This window comes from Sus scrofa, chromosome 15 (genome assembly GCF_054392235.1).
Source record: "Sus scrofa isolate SSC_HxYL_T2T_F1_AM1 chromosome 15, Sscrofa_HxYL_maternal_Yorkshire_Landrace_v2.0, whole genome shotgun sequence".
Classification (NCBI taxonomy): domain Eukaryota; kingdom Metazoa; phylum Chordata; class Mammalia; order Artiodactyla; family Suidae; genus Sus; species Sus scrofa.
In genome coordinates this window covers 113,526,480-113,546,706 of record NC_139397.1, presented here as the reverse complement: position 1 = coordinate 113,546,706, position 20,227 = coordinate 113,526,480, and the positions used below count along the sequence as shown (strand labels likewise).

The 20,227-nt window shown below is 35.5% G+C and overlaps 1 protein-coding gene across 1 annotated transcript in view; it reads left to right on the top strand.

Annotated features, from left to right (window-relative positions):
* Positions 1–18,312, top strand: part of LOC146396059 (uncharacterized) — a 174,856-nt gene extending 156,544 nt beyond the window's left edge. Inside the window, exon 5 of the mRNA XM_084999109.1 lies at positions 16,826–18,312. Coding sequence (XP_084855235.1) covers positions 16,826–16,916 — 91 coding nt within the window. The 3' untranslated portion in view covers positions 16,917–18,312. The remainder of the gene's footprint in view (positions 1–16,825) is intronic.
* Positions 18,313–20,227: the final 1,915 nt, after the last annotated feature.

The following is a 20,227-nucleotide window of genomic DNA, read 5'->3' as shown; positions in this document are numbered from 1 at the left end:
TGAATAGTAGCATGAATGTGTATCAAGTTTACAAATTAATTTCTTTAATAACAAATACTGCTGGGAATTCCCATTGTGGCTTAGCAGTTAACAAACCTGACTAGTATCCATGAGGATGCTAGTTCGATACTAGATCCTCATGGATACTAGTCAGGTTCAATAATTGCTAAGTGGGTCTTGCTCAGTGGGTTGTGTATCTAGCATTGCTCTGAGCTGTGGTGTAGGTCACAGACAAGGATTGGAGTCCATGTTGCTGCGGCTGTAGAATAGGCCAGCAGCTACAGCTCTGGTTTGACCCCTAGCCAGGGAACCTCCATATGCCGCGGGTACGGCCCTAAAAAGGCAAAAAAAAAAAATACTGCTTTGTAGTGAAATTTGATTTGGATATTAATTTAATTCCAAATAAATTTAAGAGGCCGAATAATTTACATATTGATAGCCCTCACCATAGGTTGATTTTTTTCTTAAAAAATTGCTTCCTGGTTCTAAAAGATGCTTCAAATCAGAGATTTTGCTTAATATGCTCTGGTATGAAATATAGTTAATTGCAAAAGTATTTATGTGTTATACACTATATGCTGCTGGAGAGTAGAGAAGCTGCAAAAAAAGTAAAATAATGAATGGGTTCTCTAAATAGTGTTCAATATAATTAAAGCTGTGAAATGACTTAAATAACTTCTAGGTGCCAAACCTTGTGCACCCAAGAAGGACACTGGGTTGAATAGCATGGATACTGGCAAAATGTTCTTTTATAGGAGGTAAATATAGTATCAGTTTTTGACAAATTACATTTCAGATAAAGGTGGGTTATCAAGAGGGGTTTCAAGGAGTTGTGGTTATTATATCTGTTTTCATTCTGCTGGTCAACTCATGTAATGATTCTGTACTTCACTTAATGCATTATTTATGTCTATCTTTCTATTAATCCATCCATCTATCTATATATACTGTATCTTGACACCTGTGATTGATACTAGCAGCAAAATAAAAATACTTTTAGTCTTTTTTTTGTCATGGAATTTTTTTTGCTGTATAATATACAGCAAAATATATTATATAATATATGTTAACTTGCTATATAATACTGAACTTTGATCATAATTAAATAGAAAATTATTTTAAAAGACAAATTGAACCATTAGTGCCAAGAACACATGACAAGTGTTATAAAGTCAATCATACTTTGATTTCGTTTCTGAAAAATTGCTTCACAGTGAGTTGTCTAATCCTAGAATACGTATTTTTATTCATAAATTCAAACTTGATTTTGACCAATTTACATTCGCTCTCCTAACCTCTGGATCTAACTCATACAGATGGAACAAAAAAATCTTGTCCTCAAGCTCCCAGTCCATTTCACTCCCTCACTCTTGCCAACTACAAGTCTTTTCTCCATGTCTATGATTTTATTTTCTGTGGAAAGGTTCATTTGTGCTATATATGAGATTCTAGGTATAAGTGTTATCATATGGTATTTGTCTTTCCTTTCTGACTTACTTCACTTAGTATGAGAGTCTCTAGTTCCATTCGTGTTGCTGCAAATTGCATTATTTTGTTATTTTTTTATGGCTGAGTAGTATTCATTGTGTATATATACCATATCTTTCTAATCCAATCACCTGTCATGGACATTTGGCTTGTTTCCATGTCTTGGCTATTGTGAATAGTGCTGCAATGAATATGCAGGTGCATGTTTCTTTTTCAAGGAAAGTTTTGTTGTGCCTTTGGAATGGATAAGCAATGAGATCCTGCTGTATAGCACTGGGAACTATGTCTGGTCATTTGTGATGGAGCATGATAATGTGAGAAAAAAGAATGTATACATGTATGTGTGACTGGGTCACCTTGCTGTGCAGTAGAATATTGATAAAACACTGTAAACAAGCTATAATGGAAAAAATAAAAATCACTATATAAAAAAAATCTTGTCCTCAAATCCAATAATACATTTTGTAAATAAATTTCAAGTGGAAATATTTTCCCTTTTGGATAGTTTATTTTTCTTGTCTAATTTATTTATTTAATTTTTTTTATATATAATGATTTTTATTTTTTTTCCATTATAGCAGGTTTACAGTGTACCGTCAGTTTTCTACTGTACAGCATTTTGACCCAGTTGCACATACATGTATACATTCTTTTTTCTCACATTATCATGCTCCATCATAAGTGACCACTATGGAGAACAGTATGGAAGTACCTTAGAAAACTATACATAGAATTACCATATGACCCAGCAATCCCACCCTTGGGCATATATCCAGACAAAACTTTCCTTGAAAAAGACACATGCACCCATATGTTCATTGCAGCACTATTCACAATAGCCAAGACATGGAAACAACCCAAATGTCCATTGACAGATGATTGGATTAGGAAGATGTGGTATATATACACAATGGAATACTACTCAGCCATAAAAAAGAACAAAATAATGCCATTTGCAGCAATATGGATGGATCTAGAGACTCTCATACTGAGGGAAGGAAGTCAGAAAGAGAAAGACAAATACCATATGATATCTCTTGTCTAATTTATATAAGACCTATCTACTGGAGTTTAGGTGAAAAATGGCAACATAAGACTGTGGGATACATATTTGAATCCTCATATATAATTGATTCCATTTAATCAATGTCTATTAATAAAATCATCTATTCGATACATGTTTGTTGATACTTTCTGGGTCCCCTAGAGAAAGAAAGACAAATTAAAGCATTGTTTCCTGGCTTTATATAACAAGAAATACACAACAAACTGATAAACTTGTTATCTTTGACTTTGGATATTGTTAAACATGATCTGTATGTCTTATATTTAACTGTAAAGTTCCATTTTATATTAGAACACTTAGAAAGATGACCTTCTTTAAGATACTTTCTACATTTAGATATATCTTTAAAAATTGCTGGAAATATTATCATTTAATTTATTTAGTATTAAGCCCTTTTTAAGACTTGACACAAATGATACTTTTAAAATTATACATGTAGGCCTGGGGCTTCAGGTTTGAAATCTAATAAAAAATGTTTAATGCTAAATAATTATTCACAGATTAATTAGACTCAAGCTAATTATTACGTACATTTTATTACTCGACCAATTGCTACTAAGCCTCTTCTGGTTGAACAGTTATTGTAGACCCTCATAATCTGATTTTATAATGGAGACTGCCACATTCACTGGTAAGAATATATCTGCTTTGCCAGTTAGTGAGGCTGTGATGCTTCAAAGCTGGCAACTAATTTTTGGTCAGAAATATGCCTTTGACCTCCCTCTAGATGGAAACAACAAAGATTTTCAAAGAATAAAAGGAAATAATGTGCTGGTTTAGATACTTAAAACATGTGAGTTGGTGCATCTGTTTTTGGTGTATTTGAGTTTGCAAATAAACTACATTAACATAATTATAATTTTTTTAAAGTTAAGGGTTTTTTTTAGGAATCCATTTAGGAAAATAGCCTATGACAGACAACAGTTAATCAAGGTAAGATCTTTAAGATTAGTTAAATTTGAGTCAGGGGCTAGTTGAGAAGTCTGTTTTTTTAATAATTTGAATTTTGTTGCAAGTGATGGCAGGAAGAGAATTAAATGAGATAAAGAGGCTAAATCTGCAAGGAAGAGAAGGCACTGTAGGCAATTCAAAGAGAACTCAAGCAAGGGAAATCCAACCACAGAAGAAGAGAAGAGAAAAGAAAGTAAAGAGGGCAGGACCCTGACCTCCTTTATCTGAAATGATTTTGTTTCCTTGACTACCTGGCTAACTCCTGTTTATCCTTCAAGTCTCAGCTAGAATCTCAAATCGTTTAGTCTCACGTTCTGTCGTGACAATAATTTCTCTTCTGTAGTCCCACTGTATTTGATACAAACTATTATTTCTGATCTTGCTTGTAATTTTTTAGTTATTAGTTTATTTAGCCATCTCTGTCTTGATACCACAGGAAAGGTGTCTCATTTATCTCTGCATTTTCATTTATCCAGAAAAATGCCCAGTATCTAACATTTGTTCAATAAAATACATGTTCGTGTTTCTCTAGGAAGGATGGTGAATGGATTTTTAAAATCTCAAGCTGTGCTCTGGATATTTGCAATTTTTGAATGATAGTTAACTGTCACTAGAGTTATTAGGCAAGTAGTAGCATTTATTAGTCATAAATGGATAGTGTAGGGAGAGACCTGGAGTCTTTGTAAAAATGTGGGACTGGAATTGATTACAAGTGTGGTGCTGATGGCCAATAGCAAAGTGCCAATAATAGGCACATTTGGTTTGTTGCTGGTGTTTGCAGAAAGGGCTGATCAAAGGAAGTTGCACAACAAAGGCAAAAGACTTTATTCCTAAACCCTAATCCTAAACCTCATATGCTAGGAGGTCTGAAACCTGTGCAAATTGTTCCAGGAATTTATGAAACTAAGTATTAACTGCAAGTGCGAACTTGTTTGAAGTTTCAGCAGGGGAGAATGGTTACTCATATACTCTTCACTGAAGAACTGTCCTTTGTCATGAGGGAAGATCATCCTTTTCCACCAAATGAGCAGCATGTACACATGCAAAATTGAGGGCACTCTTAAAGCAGAGACTCTTAGATGGAATTAGAAAACATAACCTAAGATAGAAACTTTAAATTGTGGGATCTTATGCAGAAAGAGAAAGTTAAAACTAAAGTGCCATGTTAGAGAACAAAACTAAGAGGGGGAAGGAATATAAATTAGTCCAAAGAACCTGTATAACAGGCATGTGCCTCTTCTCACTGAATTGGAGCTGGGCTTTGGGGAATTCATTATAGCATGTTCCTCAGATCAAAAGCGATTAGTCACAAAGCTGGAAAGAATGAAGATACCTTCTTTACATAATGAAACAGAGCATATGGGACTTAGCAGCTCCTATGAAGTGGTATAAGTGTGTTTGGACAGTTGGTAGCTGTGTTGTGGGTGTTCATGTCTCCATTTTTCAGATGAGGAAACTAAGGCATAGAAAGGTTAAGTAACTTTTCCATGAATGGTGGAGTCAGATTTGTCCACAGGCAGTATGGCTTCAGAGTCTGTGTTCTTTATCACTATGCCACATCAGAAATCAAAGTGGTTTTAATAATGATAACAAAAAAGCAGAATTAGGAAGCCAAACTTGATCACTCATCAAAATTAGCTTCCTAATGTATCTCCCAAATTGAACTTATCCCCCCAACATTGGCTGAGTTGGAGAACTGTAGCCTTGTTCCCAGAGGCTGAACCTATTCCAAAAACCATTCCACACAGCTAAGTAGAGAATGCAACTGTGTTGAGGGCAGAATGCTTCAAATGATAGGTCAAGCCTGACTAGGTATGCACAGTTGTTTCTCACAAAGTCTCTAATTTGATAAGTAATCATTCCCTTGAAAAGTATAATGGGAAGGAGGGTATACTTTCCTAAGTGGGATTACTACTGCTTTATGGAAATGCTCAAAGAATGCTCTTAAATATGATAAGTTGGAGCAAGCAATCAGAATATGGAAAAGCAAATCATAGTTTATTGAATTCTGAAGGAATTAGGAATAGAAAGCAGAATAGTGAAATGTTACATGTGTGGGCTTCAGAGTCAGAGGACCTGTTTTGGATTCTAGATCTACCAGTTATTAGCTATGTAGTCTTACGGAATTAATTTTTCTCAGATTCCGTTTCTTCATCCTAAAATTTGAGATAAGAATACCTATCTTTTGGAGTTGTAACATCTTATATGCAAGAACATATCTTTTTAAATTATGTAGTCCAGACCTAAACCTTCCAGGTGAAGAATTTGACAAGCGGCTTTCTAATTGGGGTACAGATTGCTCCTCAGTAACATTTTTCTGCAGCCTTAGGATTAAAAAACAAGGCCTGACTACTTCTTGTCAATGTGGGATGTTGAAGAAGTGGATTTTTCTAATTAACTCAAGATGGCAATCTCCCAAAGCTGTCTGTTTTCAAGATTGTAGGTATTTCATTTTCATTCTCTTGTGATAAAAAGGAATGTGATGAAGATGATCGGAATTACCTCCCATTATGAGCTTGTTAATTTGTCTGCTGTAATTTTCTAAGCGTTTTCTTGGAACACATCCAGAAACTTATAAAAGAGATCATCTTCCATTTCGTACTGTTACAGACTGTGAAACAATAACTAATTTGAGATAATAAGTATTGTAGCTTATGTAAACATACATAAACACAAAACATGCTGGAAAGTGCTCAGAGCTTTTTAATTCTTGGCAAGTACACCACCAACCAAGATTAGAATAGATATTTTTTGCAGGGTTTACTCTTGTGTAGGATGAGATAAAGGTATAGAAATATGCTGTTGGTGTACTCATTCCATTAATCATTTGTCCAATAAGTATTTATTAATTTCTTGCTATGTATTAGGTACTGCTCTAAGCAGTGAGATAGAGAGACAACACCCCTATTCTGGAGGAGATTATATTATAAATCAGCACACATTTGCTGGACCACGACAAGTTTTTTCCTCCTAAATTGTTTTCCCTCAAAGTTTATTTATTCACCAAAGCTTATTTTTTTTAATTATTTATATTTACTATTTCCATAGTGATAGTTAATACCAGTTTATTTGCATTCTCTCCGTTACTGGTTTTTAGTAAATATGTGTAATATGTACTTAGGAACTGATATAAAGTTTTACTACTAAATTACTATAAAATTAATTTCAGTAGGTCTTGAGGTTGTTGTTGTTGTTGTTTTTTTTGGGGGGGCCACACCTGTAGCATGTGGAGTTCCCAGGCTAGGGGTCAAATAGGAGCTGTAGCCACTGACCTATGCCATGGCCACAGCGACACTGAATTCAGGCTGCATCTGTGACCTACACCAGAGCTCACGGCAATGGTGGATCCTTAACCCACTGAAGGAGGCCAAGGGTCAGACCTGCATCCTCCTGAATACTCGTCAGATTTGTTTCTGCTGAGCCATTATGGGGACTCTGATTTTGAATATTAAGTATATATCATTGTCATTCTTTGAAAACTGGTAAGCATGTTATATTTAGCTGATAATACTTCGTTAAGTCAAAATTTGAGATTTTCTCAAATGCGCCATTTCTCAGTCATTTCAAATGACAGAATTGTATTTTTCAATCTTTTCTTTTGTCAATTTTCTTTACTGTAGTAAAAGATTTGTCATTTATTAAGGCATAATTGTGGAAAATGCTTTGTATAAACTAGTTCTAATCTCAATTATAATGATGAAAGATTTATTGTTGTCCTCATTTTATCAATGAGGCAATGAAGGCTTACAGTTTTATATAATAACTTTTCCAGAGTCACACAACTTGCATGTGGCAGGTCTAGAATTCAAATTCAGATCTTACAGATTAATTCAATGTCCTACTACATTATTTTACTCCCTATTAAAAACTCAAATGTGCATTTGGAGACTTACGTCTCTGGTAGAGTTTGAAAGATTTTCTAAGAGTACATCATATGAAAGAGATCCAAAAATCGAATTCAAAGATAAAAGTGCATATATCCTACAAAATCATGATAACATCAGATGAAATACGTTGTTTTATTTGTACTAAAATATTTTCAAAAGTTGATTTATGAGATACTTTCATAATGCAGAGGGGCTGCTTGAATAAGGCCATGACTGTGGCTGTTTGTTTTATTAGGATCAATTGGTCTTTAAATTTTAATTGGTATATATCATAGAGTCATCAGTAAGCCCTCTTTTATTTCAATGCTATAACAGATTCATTTAAACACTACTCTGACATAATTTCAAACTTTCAGAAAAACTGTAAGACTACTACAAAAAACTCTCATATACCCTTTAACCAGATACACTAGTTTTAAAATTTTGTCACCTTTGTTTTAATCTGAAGTATTTGAGAGTGATTTCCAGAAATTTTGCTTTTTTACTAAATAAATATACAATGACATTGCTAGAAAGATCTGTGCCAAAGAGAAATCTGTGATCCAAGTGTTTTGATCCAGGGGTATATATCAGTGATCAAGAGGACTAGGAATGTACAACCTATTGGTGTGAGTCTTACAATTTTGAGAAATAATGATCTGTATATCCCTGGGCATGTCCTGTACCCAGTCTTTATTGACTTTGTCCACTGGCAGGGCTGAACTTTAGCCAATACTTTGATGGGTTACATCCTAGATCTTAATCTTTGCCAAACTTCTTTATGGTTAAGCAGATAAATTCTGATGTTTCATTCCTAAATTTCTTCCTACCCACTTATTTTTTCCTATCGTCTTCCTTTCCTAAATTATTATTATGATTATGGCTGTGGTGTGCAACAGATTGATGTGGAGTCTTAGTTCCCAGATAAGGGATTAAACCTGGCCACAGCAGTGAAAACACTGAGTCCTAACCATTAGATGACCACGGAACTCTTCCTAAATTCTTTAGATCCCATGGTTTATCATATCTATGAAGAGTCTCACAAAATTTTCACATTGTCATTCTGTTTCATAATGCTAATGCAACCTCCAAACTGGGTAAATCCAACTATCTACTTTCTTTGTGCTTAATCTCATGCTTTGAGAAAAGATGAAAATATTATCGCTACTATAAATTCATGGTCTCCAACTTTATCTGTACTCTCCTCAGGCCCAAGCAAGCCTAGCCACAATCTTCCTTTTTTCACTCTGACCATTGAAATCTTACTGTCTTATCAGTTCATAGACATATTTAGTAATTATGTTGTTTGTCTTCTGTTACTTCAACCTCTACTTTTTTATAGAATCCTTCCCATTAAAATATAATCAGCTATACTCTCATATGAAGAGGGGACCCTGCTGCAACCCCTTTGGATTTAAGATTTTCAAGTGCATCTATCCACATATCCCCAGCTAAAGTTTCCAGAACCCACTTCATCCTTATTGGAACTATAGCCTCAGAGTCTTGCTGGGGGCTGAAATTCAACCTTTTATGAAGTTCTGCAGCTCTTTAGATTAGGTCCTGGTTCTCAGTATAGTCAGTTCTTCAGCTATAGAAGTAGAGAGATCCTTTAAAATCTGACAAGATTGTCAGGATTTCAATAGTTTACTTTAAATTGGTGATTGGTTGCCCTGAGTCAGTCATTTTCTGTCTTCAAAGCATTACTGGTACTCAGCAACAACTATTCTATTCCAGAGTCCTTACAAGTTACTGTTTCCCTCACACCTCTCAAATGCCAGAGATACTGTACACATCAGTGCATACCCTTCAATATGTGTCCTGTTCCATTCACTTCTGGTAAAATTATAAACAATTACACTCTACAACATGTCAGAGATGATCAATATTACAATGATCACCAGTAATTGGGGGTCCATTACTAGCTGACTGGTGGATAATCCAACTTAGAAACCCATAGTGTCAACTTCCTAGGATAATTCTCATTGCCAATTTTCTGACTTAATCCTAAAAACAAATGTGTGACAGATTCAGTTATATATGATTTTCTGAGAGCCCCCCCCCAAAAAAAAAGACAGTAAAAGAGTGAGAAAAGCAAAATAGCAGAGGGGATAGTGAGCTCAAATAAAGTCTGGGCTTGACCTAAATTGTGGAGGATCACACTGCAGTGTCATCTCCAACTTGAGACAAAAAAGCTGTCCTCTTGTACGCTATACCTGTTGGACATTGACTCTGAGTTGCCTAAATATGAGATGCCATCAGCCAAATGCAATCCTCTAGAGGAAAGGAGTAGTAATTATCACCTTACCCTATGACAAGGAGGCTAGTAGTAGCCTGTTAAAAGATGGGGCACCAGTACTGCTGCTGCATGGATGATCCTCAGAAACATGATGTTGGAAGAAGAAAAAATAGATATAGTATAATACATACTGTATGATTTCATTTATGTTCAATTCAGAACAGGCAAAAGTAATATGTGATCAGAACAATGGTTACCACAGGTGGAGGAAAATGCACTTATGGGAAAAATGAGACAAAGTAATAGAAATGTTTTACATCATTATCTCTGGTGTTCCAGAATCAGGTATGGGCTGTGGATGGGAGATCAGAAAAACACTAAATATTTGGGTCTCACTCAAAGTATGTTTAAAGATTTGTGCACAGGGTAGAAAAGAGGAATCCTATGAGTCAAGAGATGTTTTAACTACTGACTCCACCTAAATTGTGAGGGAATTTTCTTTCTCCCTTGCTTTCCCCTGACTCATCAACATGTTAATTAACTCTACACCTAGTGCACTCCTGCAGGGAATAAGACCTTCTCTTTTTTTTCTTCTTCATTTTTCTTCAATTTTTGTCCCCCTTTATTTCTGTATTTTTCTATTTTTCTGTTTCCCAACTGGCAATTCAGAAAAAATCTCTGGCTTGGCTTTTGTTCCAAACTCCTTTCCAACACTCAATATTGTCTTATATGAAATATGATTACTTTGAGTAAGCCCCATTGGAGCCTCTTCTTATAAAAGGAATTTATATGGTTATAAATATATCACTTAAGTTTAAGCACCCAGCTTAAACAACTCATGCTGCTCCTCTGGGACTTACAATTCACTCAGAGCCCTGTATGTCAGAAACACTGAATCAAACATGTACAGCATATAAAAGTGTCTAGCCACACAAACCGTTATTTATCCCTTACACTGTTTAAATATTCGTGGAATATATAGATCCCACAACTTTATTTTTTATCAAAATATTTATTTCAGTCAGTCATTCCATATACTCACAGCACCAGTATCAATATATGAGTTATGCTGTTGTTTTCAGGAGAGGCAGTTACAAACTTGTGGTGAAAAGAGGACTAATGCAGAATTCACACTTTATTACATGATGCAAAAAATGACTATGCCATTTATAGCAGGAATATAGGTTATCCTAACCTGTGATTAAGATATACTGGTTACCTTTCATTATCTTTTTTCTATCTTTGAAGAAATATAAAATAAAGATTTTAAGCAAGAACCATAAAGCAAGAATAAAGAAATTATAAAAAATAACAAGTCACCTTGGAGTTCCTGTCGTGGCGCAGTGGTTAACGAATCTGACTAGGAACCATGAGGTTGCAGGTTCGATCCCTGCCCTTGCTCAGTGGGTTAAGGATCCGGTGTTGCTGTGAGCTGTGGTATAGGTCACAGACGCGGCTCGGATCTGGTGTTGCTGTGGCTCTGGCGTAGGCTGGTGGCTGCAGCTCTGATTAGACCCCTAGCCTGGGAATCTCCATATGCCATGGGTGCAGCCCTATAAAAGGCATAAAGAAAAAAACAAAAAACAAACAGCAAAACAAGTCACCTTTGCTAGTTTGGTATTAATGCATAAATTTCAACTAAGGAAAGACTTGGGAAATATTCTGAAAGCAGATAACATAGAGAGCTTTTTATAGTACCGATGATTATGTTGATTTCTGGCAGCTCTCAATTATAACTGATGTCCACTATAATCCTGATTGATATTTAATGCCAATCATTTCCAATTATTTTGGTTTAACCAAGGAAAAGTTCTTATGGAAATATATTTACCTGCTTGACAACCCTTTTTGCAATTTCCCTATCGAGAATCTGCTTTTGACATGTCTCTCTTTTAGTATTTTTATTAAATCCTGCTTTATATTCTCTCCCTTTTTTTTCAGTCCCCATCTCAACTTCTTCATGTGAACTATACACTGGAAAATTTGACATTACAGGCCTAAGAAAAATATGTAGCTGTCTATCCACAAATAAATGATGTTTTATAAGTTTATGTATCTACATATCTGTCTATATTTATGATATGTAAAACTAGAAATTTAAATTTTGAATACTTATGTACTTATGTATATATGTACTAATATACCTATGTGTATGTATAGTATGTGCATATACATATATATGTTTAGGTATATGAGAGATGGCAAGGTGTGTATGGGAGAACTACATTTTTTCTTTGTTTTTTTAAAATTTTTTTGATTTAGTATTATTAACATTTTTCTACCTGATTACTCACTGATTATGACTGTAAATAACATGTTTTTGTTGCCTTGGAAACACAGGTGGAAGCTTAAAGCATTTATCATTTGTGGCAATCCACAATGTTTTATATTACTAAAAGATTTTTTATGTTTATTAGTTTGAAATAAATATTACTGGAAGCCCTGATGAAGAAATATTATCAAATAATCCTCCTTGAGAGAGAATGAAAGAGAGAGAAAGGGAGATATTAGGGTACCAATCACCTAATTTGGTGGCTCTGATATATTTAAAATCTGCAGTGCTAACTTGGTGCAAAGTCAAGGGCACTGCTGGGACTGGTTGGAATTTTCATTGTGACACAGGTGAAGGATCAAATCTTTTCCTTCTGTTTGGTGTGGTGTTTTTGGGTTTGATTGACTGATTGATTTTCAATCTAAGTTTGAGCCTTTCTCTCTTAGATCGCCAGTCATCAGATAACTTTTGCTGTAGTAACAAGCTACTCCAAAATTTCAGAGGCTTGTGGTACAAATATTTATTTCTTCTTTGCGCTATAGTGATGACTAAGGATTAGTTCTCTTTTCCACCTTGTCTGAACTTTGGACCCAAGAATGAGGGATCAATCACTATTTGGAACATTGCTAGTTCTCCTGGCAGAGGGAAAAAGAATATAGTGCATTAGCTCTACAGCTTCTCCTCAGAGATGCTACCTATCACTATGGTTGTGTTTTGTTGTCTTAAGCAAGCCATATGGCCAGGCCTGACTGACATGGTGTGGTAATGTGATAAACCCCCAGGGAGGGCAGTGAAAAATAGTTGTGATCAAAATACAATCTACAGTGGGTCCTTTTCGTCCTGAGGCAGGAAATAAAATACATAATGGGCTTGGGATTTCCTTCCACTTAGTGAGATGTCTATAAGGAAAAGAAGCTATGGCTCAGTGGTCATCAAATCTCTTTATCTGTCTTTAAGTTAAAGTAACTTGCAATCTAACTCAGATTCAATGCCAGGAGAATTTATGCAGTAGCAAAAATGTAATGTTGCCCATTATCTGCATGCCTTTCCCATAGACCTTCAGTAGTAGAAAGTGGGAATTTGGGGAGTTCCTGTCATGGTGCAGTGGTTAACGAATCCGACTAGGAACCATGAGGTTGTGGGTTCCATCCCTGCCCTTGCTCAGTGGGTTAACGATCCAGCGTTGCTGTGAGCTGTGGTGTAGATTGCAGACGAGGCTCAGATCCACCGTTGCTGTGGCTCTGGCGTAGGCTGGTGGCTACAGCTCCAATTAGACCCGTAGCCTGGGAACCTCCATATGCCGAGGGAGCGGCCCAAGAAATGGCAAAAAAGACCAAAAAAGACCAAAAAAAAAAAAAAAAAAAAAAAGAAAGAAAGTGGGAATTTGGAAATTCTGTGTTTTGACTTGGAGATAAGCTAATTTGAATGACTATCATTCAGTTTTGCTAGAGTAATAAATAAACTGTGAAATCTCAAGACTTAACACAACTAAGGTTTATTTCTTGCTCAGACAAAATGTGACACAGTTTGAATGTCTGTCTTAGGCTGGCTTCCCCAGAACACAGACTCTGAGATGATCTGTGTCCATGGAGGTCAGTGGAAAGAGTAGGCAGGCAGCACCTGTGGGTGAGTGAGGTAAGAAAATAGGACTGGGCAGAGGGAAGAGTTGAACTGTAATGCTGTCTTGCCCAAGGCCTCAGTTAATCTCACAGACAGATCTAGAGCTGGGCTAGTTCTTCAGGTTGTTTTACACGGGGAAGGGAGCCAGGCTGTTATACTTCTGAATCTACCAGTTATTAGATGTGTGCTGTGACTAGAGAAGGGTTTAATAGTCTTGGAAAAGAATCTCTTTTCTGCTCAGGAAAATTTCCAGAGAGCCACTCAGCTGCCAGCAGTCATCACTGCTGATGAGGGAATCTTAGTGGCATATCAGAGCATTCACTGTGATTGTTCCCTTCCATTTTATAGGTGGACGGTGGACCACTGAGGACTCATGCTTTCTAAACCTGCCATGGCAGGGGACAAAGGAGCTATAGGTCTCTACCCACTTTTCATTGTCCCACACCAGGTCACAGGGCTCTAAACTAACTGCAAGTGTGTCTGGGAAGAGAGGAGCACATATTTATTTGAGTGCTAATAATCTCTAATACACTGCCTGATTTACTAGACGATAATTGCGGGTGCCTGAAAGAATTTGTTTTCACCAAGAAATGTGTTAATTTTGCAGGTGAAATTTATGAAATTTCCTTCCAAACTTAGGGACTGGGTCATTTATTTGGATTTGTTCTATTTTAGGATGGCTCTATATAAAGGTAATGGATAAATTATACATCACTTCTCTTTCACTGATTCAGACACATGCTTCATGCCACCTGGAAACTCAGAGAAAAGAAATAAAGTTTCTTCTGAAATCACCATTCATACTAAGTACATGAGTTGCAATGTCATACTACAATGAATTGAGACTATAGTAGCAATTTTTTCTTAGGATAGAGTTTCATCTGCATTATGAAAGTTTGTTTCACCTACTTAACACACTATAAAAGAAGGTCCAGGTATGGTAGATCTGTTCTATGAAGTCCAGGGACCCAGATTCCTTCTGGTCGTTGCTCTGCAGTCCTTAGAATATTACCCTTCTTTGCTATGTCCTAACAAGACTCCCCATCATGTCCAAGTTTAAAGTTGCAAGTTGGAGCAAGGAAGAGAAAGGGGTCACCCTCTCTCCTTTTAGGACACATTGGAAGTTGCTGATATTATTTCCCTTCATATTTTATTGGGAAGAATTTAATTATACAGCAATACATAGCTGAGAATTGAATTCTAGGTTGTCATGTATCTAAGAAGAGGTGAAAGGATGACGTGGATAGCTATTTTGTCTGCCACAGAGGCCTGGAACCTGTCAGTTAACACCAGGTTGGAAACGATTATGGCAGAGGTGTCTGTTTTTCTCCTTTCTAAAGGTAGGAGAAGGCATTTATTTCTCCCTGGGGTGGGACCACAAAAAAAATCTACTCATTTGGGTGTAAACTGCAAATTATTACATAAAATAAGCATTTTATGCTATGATTTCAAGTTGAAAATAGAGGGTTAATTCAAATGAATTTAGAATGAAATTATTTTTCATCAGTATGCTTTACACTTTTAAAATAGTGTGCAAATGCACATTATTCTTAATTTAAATTGACATCCACTGTATTATTTCTAGAATAGGATATAGATGATCTTTATGTCCTTCCAGGGAGCTAGAGAGTAAGTTAAAATATCTCTGATGATTCATATTGATTTTATTTGGTGGTGTGAGTTAAATACTTTTTACAAAACAGCTAAACATATCATACATGCATTTCACTTAATGTATCAAGAATAGTGATGTTAACTTGAGATTATTTAGTGGAATATTAAAAGCATTTTATATCCTTTCACTAGCAATACATCTAATTTACTGACCTTGGCATTAAAATCTGATTCAAAACTAGAAGAAATTAATTAGTAGTTTTTAAGTTCATAAATGTGTAGCTTCTAGATGTGACTTGACAGAAGACTAATATTCAAATATAATGTAATTTTTCCTTGAAGATAATTATAATTAATAGGTCAAATATAATTGCAAATGTTCTATATTAGAACTCTAAAATTTTTGTGGAAGCAACTTTTCAGGTGCTTGGCATTGGTAGTAAAATTTGGAAGTAGCTTTTCTACAATCTTGAATCAGTTTTGATCCAGCAGAGGTTGCTATAGATGCCAACACCACAGGAAAACCTGGGGACAAATCCTGCTGTGTGCTTGCTGACAGCTGGATTTTTTGGAAGTTCAATCAATCTCGAATATGATTCCATCCCCAATGAGCAAGACTTATTTGTGTTTCAGGATGCTTGTAATCAACCTTTATGCTTCAAATATCTGTTATCTTTAGTTACTACCCCAAATATTGGCTTTTTCAGTAACCAATACTCTATACTTGCAGTTTTTTTTTTTTTTTTTGTCTCTTGAGCCACCTTCCATAACTCTTTTTCTTCTGAAACCCTTCTCTTCTGTTTTTTGAAATCTTTATTCTGTGTGATAAAATTTTTATGATCTTCAAATCTCCCCCCCCTTAACTGAATCTTAACTCCCAAAAGACTGCATTCATTGTAGGTCTTTTAATTAATGTTACTCATAATCCTGTAAAGCAAATAACTCAATATTGGAAGTGGGATAAGCATCTTCACTACTCTCATACTCCAGTTCTTTTGATTTTATTTTTTCTGAGCTACTTTTATATATACAGTGATAATTAACAACCACCATATTTCTTTGGAGAGGAGGCCAACTAGCCATACATCTCATTATCTTTCCTCATTTCTACTTTCTGACCCCAGATCATTCCCTGCCATTCTTTGAGGACTTTAGTGACCATCTGCAATCATTTTTTTCTGGTCAGTATCCCACCATCCTCCAGTATAAGGTCAAAGGACATTTGGATTTTCCCGGAAGGGAAATCTATCCAATGGTAACGTACTATAGCTGTATCTGTTGACAGTCTCCTCACTCCCACTTCACCTGTATCTCCCAAGATTCACCTTGGACATTTTCCTCTTACGTAACTATGTCACTTATAAATTCTTATCTTACAGTATTCCACTTTATATCTACAAGCAGCTGTGCTTTGAACTCTTTCACATTAAAGGAGAATGTATTATATTAAAAGAATGTAAAATTTTAAATCAGTCAGAATTGAGTTTTGATTTTAATTTTGGATTTTTTTCTAACAGTGTGATCCTCAGTAGCTTACTTAATCAAATTGGGCTTCAATTTTCTAAGTAGTAGTTGAGGTCTGAGTCAAATTTTAAAGCTAGCTACACACTTGCTTCAGAACTCTTAACCTTTTGATTGCGTCTAATATGAGGAACACATTTTTTAGATTAAACATTAATGCTCACCTTCGTGTTCCTTCCATCACTCCTTAGGTACAGAAGAGAAAGACAGGAGGTCCTTTGCTGGAGCACATGCCATACAACTCCACCTATGTGTGATATTCAGCACATGTTAAGGAATTAGAAGGATTGTATATATTCATATTGAAAGGTTTCAGAAGCCCAAGATGCTGACTTCTCTTTGGATAAGTATACAATCAGCACTAACAGAATTATTTTTAGAGCTAGATCATCAGTCATTAAGTACAAAAGTGCCTGGAATGTACTAGGTGGAATATACTACAATAAATGTATTGTGATATATTATTCCTACTACATAGGTTGCTCATCCTTTTTGAATGTTAGGTACCCTACTCTCTCCTGCTATCCATATACTTCTTTCTTCCTCCCTTCTTTAGCACAGATCCTATGGATCATCACCTCAATGATTCTCTTGCCAATACCAACAAAATCCTTGCTCTCTTGTCTTTTCCTTCCAACCTCCTGGCAAAACAATATTATCTCAACCATTTTTTTTTTGTTTGTTTGTTTGTTTTTTTATCTTTTCTGGTTTTGCATATGGCTTTCTAATGCTTGCTGTGCTGGAAATGTGACAGAATAATGTAAATTTCCATTACAATAAATCCATTATCTCTGGCATTAACTGTGGTGTTTGGGCTACAGAAGTAGTTTTCTATTCTTTTAAACAATTTCATAAAACTACCCCTGTTATTTTGTTATACTATTATATCCCCCTCTTAAAACATGAGTTAGCTCATAGATATCTTTCCTTAACTTCTTGTCACCTTGCCTTAAAATGTCATAAATTTCTCACATTGTCATTCTCCATCATTATTGACTAGGCATAGTTCCCAGTGCTACAAAGCAGGATCTCATTGCTTATCCATTCCAAAGGCATTAGTCTGCCTCTATTTACCCCAAGCTCCCAGTCCCTCCTATTCCCTTCGCTTCCCCCTTGGCACCCACAAGTCTGTTATCCAAGTCCATGATTTTCTTTTCTGTGGAAAGTTTTATTTATGCCACATATTAGATTCCAGATGTAAGTGATATCATATGGTATTTGTCTTTTTCTGACTTACTTCACACAGTATGAGAGTCTCTAGTTCCATCCATGTTGCTGCAAATGGCATTATTTTGTTCTTTTTTATAATGGAAAAAAATCATTATATAAAAAAGTCATAAATTTATATCTATACTTTTCTCTTTACATTTTATCTCTAAATAATTCTCTTTCTACTATTTAAGACATTAGTGAATACCATTTATTAAATGGATTCTGCTTAATAAGTAGTGAATGTTTTCCTTCAGTATCTTCAGGTTTTCCTAATAACCTCTTCCTATATTTAGAAATATAATTGACCCTTAAACAATGAGGGTTTAAATCCATGTTTAATTTATAGTCAGCACTCCCTGTATGTGGTTCTGCATCCACAGACACAACCAACCTCAGATCATGTAGTATCGCAGTAAGTTTTTATTGAAAAACAAAACAAAACAAAACAAAACAAAACAAAACAAAACCCTGCATATGAGTGGACCTGTGCTGTTCAAACCACTGTAGTACAGGTCAGCTGTACACTTAAGTCCCTTTTGCCCACAAACCTTCTTTTTACCTATGCCCCAAAATGTGTCAAGTATATCTCCTTCCTTGAACATGTTTTCATTTCTTTTCTCCACGTTTTTACTTTCTCTTCGTACTTAAACTTTTGAAATTTTTCTTGTGCCTCACCCACTTCAATAAATCCACCTTTACTAATGCCTTATATTGTTCCTGTGTCTAAGTTATCCTTGCCTTATGTTAGCGTTTATTAATATTTATCACTGTCCCTTCTAAAAAATCCTCTTCCCTTGGATTCCATGATTCTTGAGTCCCTTGACTTTTTTCCAATGTCCTTTGATTCTTCCTCTTTCTAATACTGGCATCATTTCAATCCTTGATATTCTTTTAACCAGTTTGAATAAAACCCAAACTCCTCTGAGCAGGGCATTTACAGGCTCTTTAGGATCTATTAGGATCTGCCCTCTACTTACATCTCTGTCTTGAGTTTTATCAAGTCTTCAACTCCTTCATGCAAACTCTTTAATCATGCCAGCCAAACTGTCTCTTTTTCCCAGTGGTCCTTGTACATCCTATCCCTCTCTTGGAATATTTTTTAATTCCTCTTTTGTCTTCATTATGTCTTGCTGCTAAGTCTGATTTTCCTAACATTTCCAGCATGTATTTGATGCCTTTTTTGTGTGTCTGAGGGAATACTCTGCATTCTTACGACTGGCACTCATCTCACTTTACTTTAATTGCCTGTTTACTTACTAGTCTCTTCACCTCCCTCCCTGTGGGCTGGAACAATCTTGTTCCTCATTGTGTCCCTTGTTCCCAGAAAAGTGACTGAAAGATGCTTATTATGTACATCATTTAGAATGAATTAGTTAATGATAATCCTTAGTCATATCTGACTAAACCAAATGAGATGGTTTTGTTTCTTTATGCGAAATGTAAGGTTTGATATTATTATTGATGTTTTTGCCTGATATTGTAATATGTAATATACCTTTGATGAATGCTCATTTGTCATTCTGGCTACCATAGACTATTTTTGTTTGTCAGTGAAATATATGTTCTCGGTCATCTTCTTTCTCCAGACTTCACTGTCTAGTGGGCAGTACTACCATTTTTGTAGCCCTTAAAGAAAGTATCTTTTACTCAGTCTCATCTCTTCTAAAATCCTGGCATTATTTTTCCCCCCAAATCTTCGGAAGATAGTTCTTTTCTCCTTCTGCTCTTGCCATCTCTCATCTGTAATATTGCAAGTTTCTCCTCTAATTGCATAAATCTGGCTCCGCACTACTGCTGTCAATCTTCAGTCTTCAATCATTCAATTTCAGAATGTAAGTTTTCTTATCACCTTCTCTACATGCATAATTTCTTTAAAAGCAGGCTTTGTTAATGGTCGGGCATTCTGAGGACTTGCTTGCTGTACTCTCAAGAGGAACTGGATCATTTGTGAATTCACTGCTTTTTTTTATGAGGCCATTTGCTGTAGATAAGGTGCATAGTTAAGCCTCTGAAAATCCAGGGTTGTCATTTCATTGGAAAATGAAAGGAAAGTTTCCCAATTCATCTTGGCTCATAGTTTATCATGATAAATGCTTCAGAGATGAATGCTTTTAACATTCCCTGAGATTTTCTGGAACTTTTAAATATGTATTCACTTTACTGTTCTCAAATTTATGTACTGTGAATATTTATTAAGAATAATTTACAAAACACTGCTGAAGAGTGATGAATATAGTAATTTATCTTGTAAGATACTCTTCTGAAATTTACAGAACTTCAATAAGGCTTTGAATACTTTCTCAAATGTTTTTTTAATTTTAATGTTTAGCAAGAGAATAGTTGAGATCCTCTCTACACTCACACTAATAGATTTTGTAACT